The sequence below is a fragment of the Physeter macrocephalus genome, chromosome 18, assembly GCF_002837175.3.
Source record: "Physeter macrocephalus isolate SW-GA chromosome 18, ASM283717v5, whole genome shotgun sequence".
Lineage (NCBI taxonomy): Eukaryota > Metazoa > Chordata > Mammalia > Artiodactyla > Physeteridae > Physeter > Physeter macrocephalus.
In genome coordinates, this window is record NC_041231.1 from 45,010,772 (window position 1) to 45,026,076 (window position 15,305).

Genomic DNA, 15,305 nt, shown 5'->3' on the forward strand with positions numbered 1-15,305 from the left:
GATGAAACCCTGAATGATACATTAAAAAATCTCATTAAACTTTTGGGTACCTTCTCTTTCTGAGATGTGAAGTGATTTGCCTTAGTCACACACATGATTAAAGGCCTCAATAAGAGATGGAGTACTCTTATGCCAAGAGAAGAAAATACAGGACAAACCAGGAAAACACCAGTACCTCTGGGTTGGAAAGGAACCTTTAAACTACGATTTAAAGAGCATATACCAAAAGACAAAACTTGATGAGTTTCATTACACCAAGGTGAAGGATTTCTATTCAACAAAGGAAACTATACATAAAGTATTGATAATATACAGCTGAAACTATGATAGAAGCCATTTGCAATGTCTAAAGCATAAAGAAATTAAAATCCAGAATATACAAAGATCTTTTGCAAGTCAACAAGAAATGACAGCAAACCCAATATAAAATGATGAAAGATAAGAACAAGTAATTTCAAGAAGAATCTCAAAAGCCTACCATGTATGTAAACAGATGTCCTAACTCATCAGTATTCAGAGAAATATAAAATGAAAACTCTGTCACTTTACTTGTTAGACTAGCAAATATTAGAAAGCAGTATAACACCAAGTGGTTATAAGGAACCTGCATGCAGTTAGTGGCGATATAGACTGAACTCACTTACATGCCCTTTTTCAGGCCAACTCTGTATGAGACTATTGCAGCTTTATTTGTAAGAGCAGAGAGTTGGAAGAAATCTTGGTGTCCATCCTTGGGAGAGCAGACAAGTAAAACATGGAAGATATACTCTGTGCAGTACTGTGCAGCAGGGAAAAGATATGGATTGGATGTTCTACATAGCAACATGGATGGGCATGCAAACCAAGTGCTATGTTGAAAAATAAGGAACAGATACCATTTACCTAAATTAAAAATACTACACGAAACAATAAATATTTTGAACACATAAAAAGAAAATGAAATAGAATTACATTATGATCCAGCATTTTCCCTTCTGGGTGTATACCCTAAAGAACTGAAAGCAGGGTCTTGAAGAGATATCTGTACATTGATGTTCACAGCAGCATTATTCGCATTAGCTAAAACATGGAAGCAACTCAAGTGTCCACCAATGAATGAATGGATAAGCGAAATGCTGTATATCCATACAATGGAACACTATGGAGCTTTAAAAAGAAGGAATATCTGATAAATGCTACAACATGGATAAACCTTGAGAACATAAGTGAAAGGGCCAGTCACAAAACGACATATATTATATGATTCCACAAAAATGAGGACCTGGGAGGAGGAAGGAATGGGAAGTTATTGTTTAATGGGTAAGCAGTTTCAGTTTTACAAGATGAGAAGAGTTCTGGAGATGGATGGTGGTGTTGGTTGCACAACATGATGAATGTAGTTAATACCACTGAACTGTAACTTTATGGTTAAGAGGGTACATTTTATGTGTATTTTACCACAATAAAAATGGGGGAACAAAAAAAGAAAATGATATTCATTAAAAACCTTAGAATGGGGACTTCCCTAGTGGCGCAGTGGTTCAGAATCTGCCTGCCAATGCAGGGGACACAGGTTCGAGCCCTGGTCCAGGGAGATCCCACATGCCACGGAGCAACTAAGCCCGTGCGCCACAACTACTGAAGCCTGCACGCTCTAGGGCCTGAGTGCTGCAACTACTGAACCCGTCTACAGTAACTACTGAAGCCCACGTGCCTAGAGCCCGTGCTCCGCAACAAGAGAAGCCACTACAATGAGAAGCCTGCACACTGCAATTAAGAGTAACCCCCGCTTGCTGCAACTAGAGAAAGCCTGTGCGGAGCAACAAAGACCCAACTCAGCCTGAAAAATAAATAAATAAATAAATAAATGTATGTTAAAAAAATTTTTTTAAAAACCTTAGAATGGGATTTCTGCTTTTGGTCATTCAATTTTTCCCATCCAACTGTCAACAGACACTTAGGTTGTTTCCATACCTTGGTTATTGTGAGTAATGCTGCAATGAACATGGGAGAACGTTTATCTCTTCGAGATAATGACTTTGTTTCATTTGGATATACTGCATACCCAGAAGTGGGACTGCTGCGTCATATGGTAGCTCTATTTTTAATTTCTTGAGGAACCTCCATACTGTTCTCCACAGTGGCTGCACCAATTTACATTCCCACCAACAGTGCACAAGGGTCCCCTTTGCTCTACATCCTCACCAACACTTGTAATCTCTTGTCTTTTTGATAACAGGTGATATCTCACTGTAGTTCTGACTTGCATTTCCTGGATGATTAGTTATATTGAGCACTTTTTCATGTTGTTGGAGATTTTATGTCTTCTTTGAAAAAAATGTCTATTTAGGTCCTTCACCCATTTTTAAATCGGGTTTTGTTTTTTTTTCCTGCTACTGAGTTGAATGAGTTTCTTGTATATTTTGGATATAAACCCATTATGGGATTTGTGGTTTGCAAATATTTTCTCCCATTCCATAGGCTGCCTTTTCATTTAACTGATAGTTTTTTTTTTTATCTGTGCAGAAGTTGGAACCTCATGTGCCAAAAAGTAAGGAAGTGCTCAAAAAAGGATTGGAAAGCATAGCAAAAGGACATAGGATACAACTTGAAGGGACTCCCACAGATAAATCTGGTACAATTTGTGCATCAAAATAAAGACAATATTAGACTGTATTCAACTGGATAAAAAAGGAATCCAGAAGGTCATGGTGATTTAAATAAACGAATAATATGTAAGTGGAAGAAAAAAGATTTACTTTACAGTAGAATGCCAACTAATAATAGTCACTAATTAATTAATACGTACAAAAGTCTTTACGGTGGGGAAACTTGGCAGACACCTTCTAAAACAAGTGATAAAGTTTAACGTCTTTAGTCATGAGGCAAGTTGGCACCATGTGCCTCCTGATACTGAGAAGAACACAGCATCACTTCTGTGATTTTCCTGCCCTAGCTGAATAACCTGAATCTAATCATCAGGAAAACATCAGTAAACCCCAAACAAGGAACCACCTGCCAGGTTACTGAAGTGTTATAATAAAAAATAATGAAGTCACAAAAGGCCTGAAGAATTGCTCCTGAATGAAGGAAACTAGAAAGCCATGGCGACTAAGTAAAACAAGTGGTTCCAGACCCTGGGACTATAAAGGACACTGTTTGCAAAGTGGGCAAAATTGCAAAGAGGGTTGTGAATTACATGGTCATATTGTGTCTGTGTTAGTTTCCTGTTTTGATTGTGTGGGAGTGCATCCTTGTCTAAATAGAACCATCCTGAAGTACTAATGGGTGATGAGGCATCCTATTTGCAACTTGCTCTCAAATGGTTCTGGAAAAAAAAAAAAAGTATCCCTGTGCCTATTTGTCCATATTTTGAGAGAGGGAGGAAAAAAGATAATAAGGAATTTAAGGCAAATGTGGTAAAAAGCTGACAGTAGGGGAGTTTGGAGCGGGGGAGATGGAAGTTCTTTGTGCTATGCATCCATCTTAGGGAAAGGATGAAAAGGAGAAAAGAGTAAGAACAACAATAACAAGGACGTAGGGTGTGAGCCCGTTCACACAGGGGCAGGGAGAGGAGGTGATGGGATGCAGGCAGTTGGGAAGGACTGGAGGCGTCCTGAGTGACCAAGGAGGGGCCCTGGCAGGAGGAGTCAGATCTCTTATCTGATGGAGCTGGAGAAAAATCGCCCCACTTTTCTTCCTTTATTTCATTTAATCCTCAGAACAGCCCCGTGGAGTATATACTACTCTTATCCTCATGTTATAGATAAAGAAACTGGAGGTTCAGAGAATCATCCATTCAACCAGCATTTACTGAGTGCTTGCTAGGTGTCAAACTTTACTGAGGATACACAAAAAAATGTTAAGTGTGATTGGATATGTGTGTGTGTGTGTGTGTGTGTGTGTGTGTGCACGCACACGCATTTAGAAAACAACATTGGAAGGTAACACACTAAATCACTAATACGCTGAGAGGTTGCATTTGGGTAGTGGAATTACAGGTGCTTCCATTTTCTTCTTTGGGCTTTTTGCCTGTTTCCAGTTTTCTACAATGAACAAAGACTGCCTTTGTAACAAGTTTAAAAATAAGTATTATTTCAAAAATTGAACTGGCGGATGTTGTGAAATAGTCTTCATTATGATATTGCTGTGGATCCAATAGTACTTTCTGAGGCAGTGTTATTTTACCAAAGTAGTGGACAAATAAATGTTTCTTAAGTCCATTAAGCCTTCTTCTCTTCACACCACAGAGAGGCCTGGCAGGTTTACAAGTGGAGAGTTGACAACCACCTTGCTCCTGAAGCCTATATTTGTCCACGTTTCCTGTGTGGAAGCATAAACCCAGTGCAGCGTGACCTCTTCTTCCCCAGACAAAAATTTCCTAAACTTTCATGACACCAGCTTATTTGCATAAGGACAGCAGGAAAGCACAGTAGGTCCCTGACTGAAGGAAAGGGTGACATGGTAAGAGCACAAAATTCTAGTGTCCATGAGAGGACAGCTCAATGGTGTCACTGTGATGTAAGGTGGGACACCCATTCACTTAGGGTGCTTTCTGACTGATGGAGTCCTTCTTCCCCTTTGCTGCCCTGGCACCATGGGCTCTGGGGCAGGTCCACCCGTCTCGCCTGGGCTCAGATGGCATCCCTGTACCTGTCCACCGCACTGACAGCTCTGTGAGAACAGACATCCCTCTTGCATCCATGTCTCCCAGGTCCCAAAGAGCTGACTCTGAACAAAGCAGGGCCCTTAGTCACTGCTGCCAGACTGAATTGATTTGCACAAGCAAACACGGGGAAGTAGGCGGAGTAAATTAGGGTGAATTCCTGTGGTAGAATTCAGTGCAGGCACCAAAACCAATGCTTTGAAATAATTTATTGCCTAGGAAAGTGTTCCCAACATACTGCTACTTAAAAACAACAACAGTGGAAGAGTAAATACAGCTGAAGTCCATCTTGCTCATGAACATAGATATGCATAGGAGAAAAAAAAAAACTAAAAGAAAATACATCAAAGAATGTACAGTGGTTGTCTTTGGGTAGGGGAATTATGAATGCTTTTGATGTTTTTTTTTCCCTTTGTGTTTTTAAGCTTTCCTAGAAAACAATTTTTGTTATTGGGAAAATTATTTTAAAAGAAATCTATGTCTGAGGGAAAAGGGAAGAAGATATAATGGACAGGAAGTCCTATTGCACTTCAGGTGAGAGCTGAAGTGTTAAGGACCTTTAGGGTGAATAAGTTTCTTTGAGTTAAGGGCTCCTCAACTTCCTACATCGACAGGGTCCCCACCCTTCCTGGTAGACATTACCCTCCCAGCCTCAAACCCCATCAGCTTGCACGCCAGGACCCTGTTCTGCTGACGTGTGCAAGGTGGCTGCCAGAACTCTGAGCCACACAACTAAAAGGTCTGGATGGAGAACGAGAGGAAGAAAATCAATCCGGTCTCCTTTTGCCTGATAATAATTTCTGCAATAAAGCTGTCAGAATTTACTGCCACATCCCTCAACTTACAGAGAAGGGAGATTCTGAAAAATATTCAGAAAGAAGGGGATGCTAAATGGAAGTAATGACTTCCTCCGCTCCCTGGTTATTTCAAGAAGTACAGCATTTTATACATTTCGTCTGTGTCCAGCCCACTGCGTGAATTGTTCAATTTTAGTGAATATAAAAATTCCATCCAAGGGCTTTCTTAGTTCCACTGCCAAAAGCAGTTCCCCAACCCTACTTCCCATTAGATGTCAAGTTCTTCCATCATGAGTCCTAGGTTCCTCAGGGTTTCCAAGAGCCTAAACCCTGCAGTGGGAGTGGGGTGGGTGGGTGGAGGCAGCTGCCAGCTCCTGATTGGCTCTCGGCTCAGAGTGGAGTCCGTGGTGGAAATCACTATTTCCAAGTTCACTGGTGACGGGGGCAAGGGTGGCAGATGCTCAGTGGTTTGGTTTATAAATGTCAATGTTCACAAATCTGAATTCCTGTTTGGGACTAAGCCCTTCTTGGTCATCCTTTGTCCCAGTCTTCTGGAATGTCCCGTTTCATTTATTCATCTCCCTTCTACCAAAGGGAAGTTCACAGAGAAAACTCAAGCCCCAGAGGTGATGTGGTCTGGAGCACCTGGAGCTCCCTCAACCCCACGTGGCTACCATTCCATCTGCATCAGGCATCATAATCTGGCCAGGACACCCAAGCTGCCTCCTCCCCAGCCGGCATGCCAGGCAGGTCACTCTTGTTGGGTCCTGGGTCAGCCTCCAGGGGCCTGAGTCAGAACCCAGCAGAGAGTTCATGCTCCCTGGTGGAGGGGGACATGGAGCTGACCCTCTCCAGCCTCTCCGTGGAGAGGAAGGGGAGACATTTAGCCAGGCGAACAGCCACCAGCTGATGGAACAACTGCCGCAGATACTTGCGGAACCTTTCACCGACAAAGACGTAGATCACGGGGTTGATGCAACAGTGTGTGTAGGCGATCACCTGCGTCACTTGTATGGCCATGTCCAGCTGTCTGCTCTGCTCACACTCACGGGTGAACAGGGAGTCTTGGAAAGCAGAAACAAACACAGTCAGATTGTACGGAGTCCAAAAGAGAAAGAAGATGATCATGATGACAAAAATCAGACGCACAGCTTTGGACTTCTTCTCATTTGGTTGTCTGAGCAGAACCTTTATAATCCCCGAGTAGGAGACGACCATGACCAACAGAGGCAACACCAGCCCTAAGATGTTCAGTTTCAGAGCCTGGAACTGCTTCCACTTCCTTAGGCTTTCAGGAGGAAAATGAAGACTGCAGGTGTAGTGAGTGAATTCCCACTGGGTCTTGGAAAAGTACAAGCCCGGGACAGAAGCCAAGATGGCCAGGACCCAGGTGACAATGCTGGTGATGATACCAAAGGTGACGGTCCGAGCCCGCAGGGCAAACACAGCATGGACAATGGCCAGGTACCTGTCGATGGTCAGCAGGATGATGAAGAAGATCTCGCTGTACAAGCCCAAGAAATAGAGCCCAGAGAGCAACTTGCACATGTGATCACCAAAAATCCAGTCATCCTTCAGCGTGTAGTCAATCCAGAAGGGCAGCGTGAAGAGGAAGATCAGGTCAGACATGGCCAGGTTGAGGAGGTAGATGCTGGTCATGCTTTTGAGCCTCTTGTATTGCATGAGGACCAGGACCACTAGGATGTTGCCTACCAGGCCAATGACAAATACCACTGAGTACAAGGGGGGCAGCAGCTGGGCCCCAAAGGCCCTCTCCTGTACCTTCCGGCACGGGGTTGTGTCCCCATAGTCGTATTCTGTGGTCATGCCATAGTCCTTTGGGGCGGTGGAAGTTTCCATCCTGGCTTCTCCCATGGGTCAAGGGAAATGGTTTCCGTGTTTACTTTGCTATTAAAGGCAGTGGGTTCTGGATAACAAGAACAAGGCAGTGATTATATGTCTTTAACCACTTGGCAACTGTTTACCGAGTGCCTACTGTGTACCATGCCCTGCTGAGCAAGGGAGACCCAGGTCCTCTCTGCCCTCATGCAACTGGTAGTCTAACACATTAATAAACAAGGAATATACACATCACTCATTGCTTTGGCAATGAGTGTTGTGAAGGAAAAGTCCGGTGGATGGAGAGCGCAGACAAAGGGAGGCCTCACCACACTATTCATGACCAATGCTTCCCCAGTGCTTCCGATGAACTGGGCCCTGGACTTAGTGTTAAACAACCTTTGAGGGGGTACCATTATCGTTCCCCATTTTAGAGGTGATGACACACAAACTGGGAGTAGTTAGGACACAAAGGTAGTGAGAACAAGAGCTGGAGCTCAAACACAGGTGTGTACCACTCTCAGGCCCATTCCTGAAACCATCTGACTCTCCTGCCCCCAATCACAAGCATTGACTCTGTACCATGGTGTCCCCAGAGGGATGCTGGGAAGGAAAATAATCAAGACTGAGAGTCAAAAACTTACAAACGGATCTTTATGGCTTTTGGGGCTAAAAAGATTCTCAGCCAGGGGTGATACAGTGCCCTGGGGGCACATGAAAATGTGTATTTTTTTTTTTTTGGTCGTCACAAAGACTTGGGGGACACTACTGTCATTTGGTAGGCAGGGTCAAGGATGTCCTGTAATGTAAAAATTACCCTATACCAAACACCAATAGTGCAGCCATAGTGAAATCCTAGAAGGTCAACCCATCCCTCAGCAGATGAGGACACTGAGGGCACCAGAGTGGGCCCAGCCTGGCCCATGTCACACGGTCTTCTGAGGTTACACAGGTAACATTGTAGACCTCCTGTGATTAGCCGTGAGGAGGATTCAAGGAAAGCACAGGCTAGGAGGAGAGGGGTGACATGGTATGGAGAAGACGGGGCTTTGCGGGAAGAAAGGCTCAGAACAGCCTCAAGCCAGGAAGTGTCACACAGTGACCAGACAGGCTGGAATTCTCCTAAAATAAGTTTTAGATATTTTTAACCAAGGTTGCCTCAAAACAAAACAAAACAAAAAACCACTAGATAGCTTGCCTTTGTAGAACTTCCCCAGACCCTGTTTTTGGCACTCCTTTCCAATCACTTATTGAAGACGACTCCACAAAGGGAGCACAGGCTTTGGTGTAACCTACTGGCTCTGTGACCTCGGATAAGTTAACCTACCTCTCTGAGCCTCCGTTCCTCATCTGTAATGTGGGAAAGTAAGCCTTACTTACCGTGCAGGGCTACTCTAAGGCAATGTCTGAGCCATCCCCTGGCAATTATGGTGCCCTCAGTAAATATTAGGGGACCTCCTTCCCTGCAGGGGTCCCGTTCTGAGGCCCAGCACCACCAGGAATGTCCCAGGCTTCAATCCTATTCTGGCCAATGTACCCCACTCCCTACCAGGTCTCTCTGTAGTTAATCTGGGAGATGAATCCTGCTTGACAGTGATGGACACTGACAGTCCCTTCCATCTGTGCTAGTTTGAAATTTCCAAAATGTGGCCATCAATTTAATTGATTTGACCTAAACACCAATCAGTAAAGTGAGTGGAACCTACATCATAATTCCCATCTTGAAGCTGGAGTCTCCAGTGCTCTTCCTTCTACAGTACTTAATGAATGTTTCCTGCTCACAAAATTCACATTTCTGCAGTGGCATTCGGAGATTAAGGCACGTGGGGCTGGGGGAGGGGCTGTTGGGCACCCTGGCTGGGGGACTGTCATTTCCCATCAAATCCATCCCTATGGCTCACTCCACCACCTCCGAACTTGCATATCCCGGTCAAGCCTCTTTCTGGAGAAACCTAAGCTGCCAGCCACTAAACAAGCTGTGTTGGCAATTTCTGATTTTTGCTGCCACTGCCAGTGCTGACAGCTCTGCTTGGCAGTCAGCACTTGTGGGTGGGCGGCCAGGTTTACAGTGTTAGCAGCAGGCAGCACGGTGAGCAAGGGATGCAAGGCTGAGCCCGTGAGCCCAGTTCCTGGGGAATTTTGGCAAAGGTGAAGGCAAACTGAGTCAGCACTGTCAGGTGCCATTTGAACAGAGAGAGTCACCTTCATACCACTCCCCACCTCCAACTCCATTCACTATTTCCCCAACTTGTCAGGCACCAGGCAACAGCTCCAGAGTATGTTGCTCCTAAAGGGAGATGGGCTGAGGTAAGGCCTTGGAGGAGAGACCAAAGGAGCATGTCGGCATGCCATGTGCCAGCCCTGCTGAAGTCTGCTGCAAAAGTCTGCCCCAGGTCACTGCACTAGTGCTCAGCTGCAGCCCTGGAGCCTGGAACTTTCCAGTGCCAGCATCCTTTAACCTCGGAGTTGGGGAAGTCTCTGAACAGACAAAGGGCAGTCTGTGATGGTAGAAGACACCCTGACCTGGTGGCGTGCAGGAGGTGCCTTACACTAATTCATAAGAGCCAGCAGTGTGTACCTCTTCCCAACTCTGCATTCAGCATGTTGGTAGCTTGAAGTCAACCAGAATGGGAATATTTACACATGGAAATCAGGAAACACTAGATATCAGGGCACTTTTTCAGGAGAGTCAGCTATTAAACAGTTACCAGCACATCAATGCCCTGCAGTCTGAATAGCCTAGAGTTGTCCTGTGAGCCAGCTAAAGGGCCAGTGAGTGGCACACAGCCTGGGGGCAGGCTATGCAACCTTCTGGGAATTTCTAATTCTGAAAGTCTGGGACCCTTCAGATTTAAAGGAGGAAAGGTTGAAGTAAATACCTCCAAGTAGCCCCCATGTCCCTGTATTTTCAGAACCAAATTCTGACCTGCCTCTTTGTTAGAACAGAATGGATGCCTCCCAGGAGGTCACCCGGCCAGCCCCCTGCCTTCCCATAGGTGAAATCCTACCTCCTCCAAAGACATCCCACAGTCCTGATTTTGAGGATCCTTGGGTCTAGTCTTCTTAAGAAATTGTCTCAGTATCAAAGAGTCCTTGCAACTGCAAAGTTTTTCTAATTAATACTTTCCTTTGCTACAATTTCTTCTTACCCAATGTTCGGGTTTCGTTTACGTGGGAAAATTTGGCAACCGTCAGTGTCTTGAATAGCTTTCCAGAGAAAGTGCCTCCTGTCCCTTAATACTGGGCTGACTTTCTTAATTAGTCACCAACAACCAATCATACAAGAAAGCACCCTGTTTTTTAGCAAAAACAAAAACCCCCCAAAAACAAAAAGAACAGCCTATTTTACATCTGAGCACCCAGTCTTATAAATCCTTCCATCCTCAGTACTGCTATACAATTCACTGCCTTGCAGGTGCATGGGTGGGTTACTTGGACATTTGCCTGGCCTTCGAAGAATTCCCCACCTTTGAGGAGACAGCCAGGTAAACAAGACATCTCCTGCAATGGGAGAAGGACTACAGTCCAACCTGGCCACATGCATACAACACTGCCCTCTCAAAGTAACTGATGAACAGAAAAGACAAGTGCCACTTACACTGGTTTCAGGGGATTGTGTCCACAAAGCGTTTGTTTCTGGAGCTTTTAGAATCTTTATGAATTCAAGGTCAAGGTCCTGACTGAGTCAGAAGTTCTCAGCTTCCTGTGTGATGATGGAGATAGAACTTGGGATCTCAGTCTTTCAGAACAACAAGAAGGGGACAACGTTCTTCTTTCTTGTACCACTGGATGTCCATGAACGGCCACAACACCGACTGGCGGCCAGTTCCTGAAAGGCCAAATGCACTCTGAGGTACTTTTCTGCTCACTCAGCTTCACTTCTCCTTTGGGCTCTCTGCCTTAAGGGGACTGGGTGAAGTGAGCAGGGTGAGGTGGGTGGCAATGAGGTGTTCCCAGAACTTGGTGAAGCAAACAGAAGGGTGGGTATGTGTATGGTGCGGGGGCAGGGCACAGAGTTCCTGCCCTCACTTCCTAGTCTTTCTTTTTTAAGGTTGTAAAAGGATTTAAACAGGAACTGTTCTGTTCCTCAAAACGATCTGGCTCATTCAGGCTGAGGGAGGCAGGAGGCCGCTTCTCTTTGGCACCCCTACGTGCCTGGGCCAGTGACTGCTCCCCAGTCTCCGCCCCACAAGCCCCACAGAGCGGTTTTACCATGAGGAGCCTCCAGCCTGGAGCGAATACAGGTCTGCTGGTTGGGTTTCGGCTGTCCCTTTCTGATGCTGGGTTCCTGGTTTACGCACTGGCCCAAGCTCTCTGCTTGAGATGTGGACGGATCACTGTGTCTTTTGAAGCCTTGGATACCACTCCATCAAAGAAGAACACTGAATACTTACGCTCAGAGGAGGATGCATGAGGTCAGCTTGTACATGAAAAGTGTCACAGAGTGCCTGACACCAGGAAAAATGGCTGATGGATGAGGCTTTTTAGGACTCTCCCCACAGTTACCAACTCATGCTGCCACTGTGCTTGTGCCCCTCTGGGTTTCCATTTCCTTCTCTGTAAAATGGGGGTGCTCGAACCTTCCCCATAGGATTGCTGCAAAAGTGCCCATTTCAGAAATCACAAATGTGAATGTGTTTTGAAAATGTCAACTTGTCCCTCAAGGCTCAGTTCCCTCATTTGTAAAATGAAGACTTCAGACGAGGTGACAGTGGGCCCTTCAGTACAATATTCCGTGAGTCTTCTGGGGTTGGGTCTTCCTTCTTCGGCAGCTCATCTTCAAGAAATGGAGGAAGCAGGAGGCAGAAAGTAACTAGACTGACAGACAGCTACGGGTGAGCCTGGAACCTGCCGCCTGATGCAAAAACCAGGGCGTGAGGGGAGCGCCAGTGATGGGCCTCACATATCAGACAGTCCTGCATTCAGATCCCAGGTCCACCTTTTACTGACTTTGGGCGTGTAATTTATTTATTCTCGAGTGTCTCTTTCCTCTTCTGTAATACAAAGCTAATAATACTTACTTCATAGAGAGGATTAAATGAAGACACACACACACACACACACACACATACACACACACATATCTGAATGCATGATTCGGTATGCTCCTGAAGACATTAAAAATGCCTGTCTTACTTTAGAATCTCTCAGGTTCGAACCCTGATGCAGATTCCAGTAATATGTCTGCAGGGGATCCCAGGAAACACTGCAGGGGATCCCAGGAAACACTGCAGGGGAGGGGAAAGTGGGACGGGGAAGGGAAGGAGCCGATGAAGAGGGTGTTAGAGAGCCAGTGCCGCTGTGAGCCAGGAGCTTGGTCCTACTAGGGAACTTAGGACACCCCTCAGAGTCATCCCAACTTTGGGGCGGCCAGAGGGGTGAGGAAACTGAGCATGTGTCCATCAAATCTCTACCCACTCACCGCTGGTTGAGGGCTGCTTCTTGGGGTATTCTGACTTCCAGTCTGCCTGCACGTTGGTCAAGCTTGCTCCACAAGCAGGGAGCCTCGTATTTTCAGGAAACAGCCTACAATGTGTAGAGGTGCATGTTGAGATGTGTGGCCAGGGACACTGAATGGTGCCCAGGAAATTCTGATGCGTGGCAGCTAGTGTCAGCACAGCTAAACATCCAGCCCCTGCCCCACTACAGGCCTCTGCTGAATTGATCATCTCTCAGCCCTACCCCCAATGGTAGTCAATGGGAGGTCTGCATCTGCCTATTTGTAGTACTTTGCTGCCAGACGAGTTTCCAGACAACATAGGTTTGCGAGGCCCGCCTCTTCCTTGGTCAAGTCTAAGGAAAGAGACGTGGTCAGTCCTTGACTGGCCTTTCAGCTCTGTGCTAGGCTTCTGTAGGACCCATGCCACAGAGAGGACATGCGGGCAAATGTACTTGTTCATTTAACAAATACTGATTGAGTTCCCATGATGTGCCAGGCACTGTGTTAGGTGCTACAGATATAGCGGTGACCAAGAGAGGCACATGCCATTCTTTGAGAGATCACAGACAATTAAGCAAGTCACTACAGTAAGGCCTGGGAAGTACCCAGGGCCAAGGAAGGGCGCACCTGGGTGGTGGGAGGGGGTGAGGGAGCCTTCCAGAGCAGAGGTTCTCAAGGTGAGGACCCTGGACCAACAGCATCAGCACCCCTGAGAACCTGCTAGTGATGCAAATTCTGCGCTCCCATCCTGGACCCACTGAATCAGAAATTCTGTGTTTTAACACACCCTCCACATAAATGTTTGGGAACCATGGATCTGGATTTCTGCCAGGCCTGTGGCTCAAAGTTTTATATGATCTCTCTCTAGGAGAGCTTGGCTGGACCTGATGTGACCTGGGAAGACTTCTTTTGCTTTCAGCTAGAGGCCAAAACAAGAGGCTGCTCAGTGGCCCATTCTGTTTCCTCTTCCTGACACCCACACCCAGGGCACCTATGGCCTTTCGAGGGTGAGAGGCAAACTTCTTAACGCAAACATACACACACACAAAGACTGGTTCAAGATGGTGGAGTAGAAGGACAGGCTCTCACTCCCTCTTTCGAGCACACCAGAATCACAACTAACTGCTGAGCAATCATCGACAGGAGGACACTGGAACTCACCAAAACACACACCCCACATGCAAAGACAAAGGAGAAGCCGCAATGAGACGGTAGGAGGGGTGCTATCACAATAAAAGCAAATCCCATAACTGCTGGGTGGGTGACTCACAAACTGGAGAACACTTATACCGCAGAAGTCCACCCACTGGAGTGAAGGTTCTGAGCCACACGTCAGGCTCCCCAACCTGGGGGTCTGGAAACGGGAGGAGGAATTCCTAGAGAATCAGACTTTGAGGGCTAACGGGATTTGATTGCAGGACTTCAGCAGGACTTGGGGAAACAGAGATTGCACTCTTGGAGGGCACACACAAAGTAGTGTGCACATCGGGACCCAGGGGAAGGAGCAGTGACCCCATAGGAGACTGAACCAGACCTACCTGCTAGTGTTGGAGGGTCTCCTGCAGAGGCGGGGGGCAGCGGTGGCTCAACAAGGGACAAGGACACTGGCAGCAGAAGTTCTGGGAAGTACTCCTTGGCATGAGCCCTCCCAGAGTCTGCCATTAGCCCCACCAAAGAGCCCGGGTAGGCTCCAGTGTTGTGTCACCTCAGACCAAACAACCAACAGGGAAGGAACCCAGCCCCATCCAACAGCAGACAAGCAGATTAAAGTTTTACTGAGCTCTGCCCACCAGAGCAACAGCCAGCTCTACCCACCACCAGTCCCTCCCATCAGAAAACTTCCACAAACCTCTTAGATAGCCTCATCCACCAGAGGGCAGACAGCAGAAACAAGAAGAATTACAATCCTGCAGCCTGTGGAACAACAACCACATTCACAGAAAAACAGACAAGATGAAAAGGCAGAGGGCTATGTACCAGATGAAGGAACAAGATAAAACCCCAGAAAAACAACTTAATGAAGTGGAGATGGGCAACTTTCCAGAAAAAGAATTCAGAATAATGATAGTGAACATGATACAGGACCTCGGAAAAAGAATGGAGGCAAAGATCGAGAAGATGCAAGAAATGTTTAACAAAGACCTAGAAGAATTAAAGAACAAACAAACAGAGATGAACAATACAATAAGTGAAATGAAAACTACACCAGAAGGAATCAATAGCAGAATAACTGAGGCAGAAGAACAGGTAAGTGACCTGGAAGACAGAATGGTGGAATTCATTGCTGCAGAACAGAATAAAGAAAAAAGAATGAAAAGAACTGAAGATAGCCTAAGAAACCTCTGGGACAACATTAAATGCAACAACATTCGCATTTATAGGGGTCCCAGAAGGCGAAGAGAGAGAGAAAGGACCTGAGAAAATATTTGAAGAGATTATAGTCAAAAACTTCCTTAACATGGTAAAGGAAATGGTCACCCAAGTCCAGGAAGCGCAGAGAGTCCCATACAGGATAAATCCAAGGAGAAACATGCCGAGACACACAGTAATCAAACTGGCAAAAATTAAAGACAAAGAAAAATTA

At 46.0% G+C, this 15,305-nt stretch overlaps 1 protein-coding gene across 1 annotated transcript; it reads right to left on the reverse strand.

Annotated features, from left to right (window-relative positions):
• Positions 1 to 6,234: 6,234 nt before the first annotated feature.
• Positions 6,235 to 10,922, reverse strand: CCR1 (C-C motif chemokine receptor 1). Its single transcript, XM_007126097.2, has 2 exons — positions 10,880 to 10,922; positions 6,235 to 7,369 (listed from the first exon to the last, which is right to left on the reverse strand). The coding sequence occupies exon 2, from the start codon at positions 7,315 to 7,317 to the stop codon at positions 6,235 to 6,237; it is 1,083 nt and encodes a 360-aa protein (XP_007126159.2). The 5' UTR covers positions 7,318 to 7,369; positions 10,880 to 10,922.
• Positions 10,923 to 15,305: the final 4,383 nt, after the last annotated feature.

Coding starts and splice junctions, on each gene's coding strand:
- CCR1 (XM_007126097.2), bottom strand. CDS start 7,317: ATGGGAGAAGCCAGGATGGAAACTTCCACCGCCCCAAAGGACTATGGC.